The sequence below is a fragment of the Capra hircus genome, chromosome 6 (assembly GCF_001704415.2).
Source record: "Capra hircus breed San Clemente chromosome 6, ASM170441v1, whole genome shotgun sequence".
In the NCBI taxonomy this organism is placed as follows: Eukaryota; Metazoa; Chordata; class Mammalia; order Artiodactyla; family Bovidae; genus Capra; species Capra hircus.
The window spans coordinates 85,411,176-85,418,697 of NC_030813.1; the positions used below are offsets into that span (position 1 = coordinate 85,411,176).

At 37.8% G+C, this 7,522-nt stretch overlaps 1 protein-coding gene across 1 annotated transcript in view; it reads right to left on the reverse strand.

The window, feature by feature from the left end:
• Positions 1-6,161, reverse strand: part of LOC102168532 (UDP-glucuronosyltransferase 2C1) — a 44,556-nt gene extending 38,395 nt beyond the window's left edge. The window contains exon 1 of the mRNA XM_018049524.1: positions 3,815-6,161. Coding sequence (XP_017905013.1) covers positions 3,815-4,535 — 721 coding nt within the window. The 5' untranslated portion in view covers positions 4,536-6,161. The remainder of the gene's footprint in view (positions 1-3,814) is intronic.

The following is a 7,522-nucleotide window of genomic DNA, read 5'->3' on the forward strand; positions in this document are numbered from 1 at the left end:
GGAAGTTATCATAGTCATTGTTGCCTAGTTCCCTAAAATTAAAACTGAGCGGGACTCTGTGGGGCTCTGGAGTACAGATCTGCTCTGTGTTCTCCTTTTCTTGTCTGTAAGATATAGACTTTGTTCAGCCTCCTTGGCCTTCCCTGAATTCCAAAGCATAGATTCAAACAATTGTTAATCAGGGAAGGGAGTGGATACCAAAACAAAAACTATCAAAGTTTGGTACAGCCTCCAGACAGAGTCCTGGTTCCTACTCAAAGAAATATGCATAGCAATGTCTTTGAGCCCCCACCCAGGTAGAAGATGGTGACTTCAGACTAAACACAAGATTCTTGGAGCACTGCTCTGTTGCCTCACCACCAACCAATCAGAAGGGGTCACAAACCCTGTAACCCTCACCCCAAATGTTGCCTTCTGTTTCCAGGGACCAGAGATGACCATCTTGTTAGGTCTCTTGTTTGGCCCTTGTCTATTTCATCTCTGAGAGGGGCCAACTAAATTGCTGCAACTACAAGGGTAAAAGCTGGTTTCAGATGTGAAAAACCCCAACTTAGATCAGGTAGAGAGACTTCTGCTCTGCTAGGCAGGCCTACGCCCATGCACAGCAGGAAGAAATTACAGAAGAAAGAGACCTCCGCCCCAATTCCCCCAAAATACCTTGAGTATGAAGTCTCTCAGGGGGCCTATGTGCTGTGTTAGGAGAAAAACGTTGTTTTTATATAAATCACTCATGGGTAATCAGGGAGTCCCTGGCCAAGATAAAAAAGAGGGGTTAAATCAAAAAAAAAAAAAAAAAAAAGAGAGAGAGAGAGAAAAAAATGTCTCAAAATTAATTTGAGTCCTGGTTCCAACAGTCCCTGTGGTTAACAACATTAATTTCTACCCTACTCGGACCGCTCATTGTACTCCTACTCATTCTAACTTTTGGCCCATGTATTTTAAATAAATTGATAACCTTTGTAAAAAAAAACAAATCAGTACCATTCAGGTACTGAGGCAATAATATCAGGCAGTGTCTCAGAATGGAGAGGACGATTCCTCTCAAGGATAAAAAGACAGAGGGGAATGTTAGGACCAAACTGAAGCCAGGACAGGCTCTAAGGGGCAGGCTAGGCCTGAGAAAAGCTGAGGCTCTGGGAATTCCCACAGGCAGTGTAGCTCGACCAATCAGAAAAAATCCCCGAAGCCCCCGACCCGTGCCAAACCTGAGCCAATCTGGATAGGGATGCGAGGTTTCAAAGTCCCGAGTGTGCGTACGGTTTAACCAATCAGCTATGCTGTTACAGAAACAAAGAAGCATCTGTATAGAAGTATATGTGATTCAGAGCTCAGGGCCTTTGTCTGATTCCACTGTGCTGGATGAAGCATGGGTCCTGGCTCGAGCTAGTAATAAACCCCTTTATGCTTTTGCATTGCTGTGGACGTCTTATTCTCTCAGTTTTGGGGACTCGGACTCTGGGCATAACAAACCACACTGATCACATGGACCACAGCCTTGTCTAACTCAGTGAAACTGTGAGCCATGCCGTGTAGGGCCTCCCAAGACTGACGGGTCATGGTGGAAATTTTTGACAGAACCTGGTACACTGGAGAAGACAATGCCAAATCTCTTCAGTATTCTTGCCTTGAGAACCCCATGAAGAGTATGAAAAGGCAAAAAGATATGACACTGAAAGATGAAATCCCTAAGTTGGTAGATGCCCAATATGCTACTGGAGAAGAGTGGAGAAATAACTCCAGATATAATGAAGAGATGGAGCAAAAGCAAAAATAATGCCCAGGTGTAGATGTGACTGGTGATGGAAGTAAAGTCCGATGCTGTAAGAAGAATATTGCACAGGAACCTGGAATGTTCGGTCCATGAATCAGCATAAATTGGAAGTGATCAAAAAGGCAATAGCAAGAGTGAATATAGACATTTTAGGAATCAGTGAACTAAAATGAACTGGAATAGGTGAATTTAATTCAGATGACCATTATGTCGTTGACTCATTGGAACAGACTCTGATGCTGGGAAGGATTGGGGGCAAGAGGAGAAGGGGACGACCGAGGATGAGATGGCTGGATGGCATCACTGACTCGATGGACGTGAATCTGAGTGAACTCCAGGAGTTGGTGATGGACAGGGAGGCCTGGTGTGCTGTGATTCATGGAGTCGCAAAGAGTCGGACACGACTGAGCGACTGAAGTGAACTGAACTAAACTGAACTGAACCGTGGGCAAAAATCATTTAGAAGAAATGGGAGGGTCCCTCATAGTCAAGAAAAGAGTGTGAAATGAAGTACTTCGGTCCAATCTCAAAAATGACAGAAGTAGAAATTAGAAATTCTCAAATAAATATTATTTGTATCTATGTGTAGTGATAGATATTATTGAGCGCTATTTGGTGATTATTTCACAACAGGTGCAAATATCTAATCATTTTGTTGTATACCTGTGTTGAAACAAAATTATCTTAAGTCTTGGCAAGAAAAAGTTTGCATAAAAATTTCTCTGCCAGTTCAGCCACTGCCCGGCACTCCCTGTTTTAGTGTGCAGTGTGCTTCTGCATTATACATTAACTAGATCCCCTTGGAAGACGCAGGAAAGTTTACTCTACAAAAGTAATTTTCTCCTGGCACCAGCAAGATAACTCCTTATAAGCTAACATTCTTTCCTTAATCTTTTAAGGGGTCACAATGATCTAATACTCATTTTTTAGGACTACATAAACTGGCAATATAATGTTCTGATGTATAACACTTTCAAGAATAACCCCTTCTCTCAAAACTTATATGACAGTTCTTTAACTTCTAATGGGCAGAGCATTCCTCCGAGCTTCCTGACAGATTTTCTCCAGGGTTATAATCCTCATATTGGCTCAAATGAAATCTTCCATACTATTCTAGGTTGACTATTGACTAATTTTTTGTCACCATCTGAAACTAATACAATGCTGCATGTTAGTATTACCTTTAAAAAATCTAACTAAATAATACATGAAAGGTACTGATTCCTATAAGGTAATTTGCCTCTTATGCAAATTTTCCTTATCATAATCACATGAACATAAAAAATAAACTATTTGAAAGCAAAATAAAAGGGGTAAATGGGCTTGTTCAAATAGAGAAAAAATTTATGCTCAGAGTCAAAAGTCACTATTTGACTTCTAATGACCTCTAACCTTAAATAGAACAAGAAGAACAAAACACTGAAGTGAGGTAAAAATCTAGAAACATGGTCCTATAGGAAAAAGTCTTCTTTCATTTTTACACTTTTGAAAGCAAGACCAAATGAAACCAAACTACTTTATTCATTTTCTAGTTTCATGCTGATCACATTGCAAACCTGGTCATCAATTAACCATTCCTTCATAGAACACAAATATAAAGCCTTAGGAAGAGCAAGTTAATCAGAAAGAAAGTAGGTGGTGAAACAGGAGAAGCAAGAACACCAAGTACTCCAAGGTTATGGAAATTAAACATGCTGTCTGATTTGGGTTTTCCAGACACTCCAAAAACTTAACCTTAAATATAGAGAATATTCCTTCTTGGATATATATCAGGGTTCCCCTGGTGGCTCTAATGGTAAGGAATCAACCTGAAATACAGGAGACCCGGGTTCAATCTGTGGGTTGGGAAGATCCCCTAGAAGAGGGAATTTTATGATTCAATCATATAACACAAAACTAAAAAAAAAAAGGGTGTTATTAATTTTTACATTTAAAACAGTGTAGCCACCCTAAAATACCATTTGTAAGTTTTCATACAATCAGAAAAATGTTTGCATTATTTATAGAATATAAGAATATTTATTATATACATACTATTCTTACCTAAAACCTTGCTGTAATATTCATCCCATTCTGGAAATACATAATATGAATATATCATGTCACTCACTGTATACAGTAACCAGTTTTCCAGCCTCTGTATAAAAGTCATGTTGTCTGTCAGTCTTGATGAGACACAAGGAACATATGAAGAAGGCATAGGAAGCCCAGCACACAGTCTTTCAATGGCATTCCCATAGAAAAACCGAAAAGTGTATATAAATGGAATATTCAGGAGTTCAGCCACCAATTCCCCACAAAAACTTAAAGGGTCAGCAATACAGACATCAAACTTGGCTGCCTGTAGCCTGCTGAGTAACTGCTTGTTAGTGACAGCACTGTCACACACTCTTTTGGTTGTTAATAAAAATTGTCTGACTGAGTTTGCCAGTTCTATTTGCATTTCCCACCATGAGAGTTTTGGCAGTTCAAAAATTTCTTCATAGAGCATGGTATTGAGCTCTTCCATGAAAGTTTCTTCACTTATTGAAAGCTGGAGGATCTCCACATGATAGGGAATCTTGGTATGATCAATCAGAAGATTTTGTGACGGTACCAGGAGAGTTATCTCATGCCCACGAAGGTGAAGCTCTTCTAGAATAACTTGTAAATTAATCCAGTGACTAAAATCCACAGGCCATACAAGAACTTTGCCCGTCCTCCCAGAGTCAAGGAGACATAGCTGCAGCACGAAAAGGATACAGCAGCCTTGCACAGTCTTCATGGTTAACTGTTGCTTGAATTAAATTTTTACCAAATGCATGAAACTCCTAATCCAAAGATCTCTCCTTAACAGTCTAAATCAGTTTATAGATGGTTGAGCTGAACTTTGAAGTGTGTACTTTGTATTATGGACTAAAATAGAAAGCAACTGCTTTGAAGTGAAAAAAAAAAAAATCTTGATAAAACACAATACACTGAGTTAGGAAATACATACTCAGGCTTGAACACAAATCCATAATAATTTCTAAGTAATATTTGAAAACCCAACATTATGTGATTTCATATTCTATTAAGGTTAGATTATTTGTATTGTTTTTCCTGGTTTTATTTTTGTGCTCATTTGAACAGGAAGATCTCTGTAGTGTTTCTTTTGCTGATAATTCTTCTAGATATTTTAGGTACAGAAGAGATCATCACTTAATGCCAGAAATACACTTTAAGAGATGTTAAGGCAAGGAGATTTATTTTATTTTTAATTTTATATTGGATTATAGTTGATTAACAATGTATGTTTCAGGTGTACAGCAAAGTGATTCAGTTATACAAATACATATATCTGCTCTTTTCAAAATTCTGTTCATATTTATATTGCTACAGAATACTGAGCAGAATTTCCTCTGCTATATATATATAGAGAGTAAGTTCTTATTGGTTCAACTATTTGAAATATAGTAGTCTATATCTGCTAATCCCTTTTGTAACCTTAAGGTTTTTTTATTGTGTAAGTCTGTTTTTGTTTTGTAAATAAGTTCTCTTTTTTTTTTTTTTTTTGCACATGTAAGCAATGTGGTACTTATCTCTCTCTGTATTCCTTATTCACTTAGTATGATAATCTCCAGGTCTATCTGTGTTGCTGCGATATTATATTTTGAAGATTAATCCCTTGTCTCTTTCTTCATCTGTAAATGTTTTTTTCCCACTCCAAAAGTTGCCTTCCTATTTTTATTATGGTCTGTTTTGTTATGCAACAGCTTTTGAGTTTAATTTGATCCCATTTGTTAGTTTTGTTTTCATTTCCAATACTCTTGGAAATATATTTTTAAAAATATATCATTGTGATTTATTCAAAGAATGTTTTGGTGTTTGGTCTTACATTTAGGTCTTTAATCCATTTTTAGTTAGTTTTTGTGTATGATGTTAAATTATGTTCTATTTTCATTCCTTTACATGTATCTTTCCAGTTTTCCCAGAACCACCTATTAAAGATCCTGGCTTTTTATCCACAGTTAGAGATTGATGAGAGGTCTGTGGGTTTATTTCTGGACTTTCTATACTGTTCCAGTGACCTATATCTGTTTTGTGCCAGTACCATACTGTCTTGATAATTATAGCTTTGTAGTGTTGTCTGGGAAAGCTTATTTCTCTACCTATTTTTTTCTTTCTCAAAATTACTTTCATCATTCAAGGTCTTTTGTGTCTCCCTAATTTTTTTTTTAATTGTGATAGTTTATGAAAATTTCCATTGGTAATTTGGTAGGGATTACTTGGAATCTGCAGATTGCCTTGAATACTGTAGAAATTTTGATAATATTGATTCTTCCAATTCCAGACTATGGTATGTCTTTCCATGTGAAGAGCTGACTCATTGGGAAAGATCCTGATGCTGGGAAAGATTGAGGGCAGGAGGAGAAGGGGACAACAGAGGATGAGATGGTTGGATAGCATCACCGACTCAATGAACATGGGTTTGGGTGAACTCTGGGAGTTGGTGATGGACAAGGAGCCCTGCCATGCTGAGCTTCATGGGGTCACAAAGAGTCGGACATGACTGAAGGAATGAACTGAACTGAACTAGGTTTTTCATAGCTTTTTTTCTGAGGAATAAGCGTCTTTTAATTTTATTGATACAGTCACCATCCACAGTGATTTTGGAAGACACGAAAGCACTGTTTCCACTTTTCTTCCTTCTATTTGCCATGAAATGATGGGACCAGATGCCATGATATTCTTTTTTTTTTTTTTTTAACGCACACCTTTAAGCCAGCTTTTCCCTCTTTTACCCTCATCAAAAGGCTCTTTAGTTCCTTTTTACTTTCTGTCATTAGAGAGGTAGCAACTGTGTATCACCTGAGGTTGATATTTCGGCATCAATCTCAATTCCTGCTTGTAATTCATCGAGACAAGCATTTTACATGATGCACTCTGCATACAGTTAAATAAACAGAATGACAATATACAGCCTTATTTTACTTGTTATTTTAAAAGAGTGGGTATTAAAAACCAGTCATTTACTTTGGTCTATCATACCAATAACCATGCAAACATACAAGAATCAGCTAGTTTTCTGAAGCCAAGAAGTGTTACAATACAAATGAAGTACTATCATTGCTGCTAAGTCACTTCAGTCGTGTCCGACTCTGTGCAGCCCCATAGACGGCAGCCCACCAGGCTCGCCTACCCCTGGGATTCTCCAGGCGAGAACACTGGAGTGGGTTGCCATTTTCTTCTCCGATGCATGAAAATGAAAAGTGAAAGTGAAGTCGCTCAGTCGTGTCTGACTCTTAGCGACCCCATGGACTGCAGACTACCAGGCTCCTCCGTCCATGGGATTTACCAGGCAAGAGTACTGGAGTGGGGTGCCATATTAGTATCCAAATGAAAGATAATCTTCAAATGAGAAACAACAACAACAGCAAAAAAAACCAATGTTTTGTATTCCAAAGGGGACAAAGTCTAATGTGGAATAATATGGAAGGAAATTGATGATGTAAAATGTACTTTACAGAAGATTAGAAAACCTAACAGGCTTCAATATTCCTGACTGGCAAAGAAGCTCTGTCTAGAGTGTGTTCTGCATTAGTCCTTGTATAGTTCTTTTAGAGAATATGAAATAATTATTGATTATTAAACCCTAAATTATGTTAGATATTTAGGAAATATTCAACCTGATCAGTATGGAAATAGAATTAATCATTGTGTTCCTGAGGTCTCAAACAGCATCTCACCTGGTTGAACTAAAAGCAATGAATAAAATAAAGCACTAAGTCC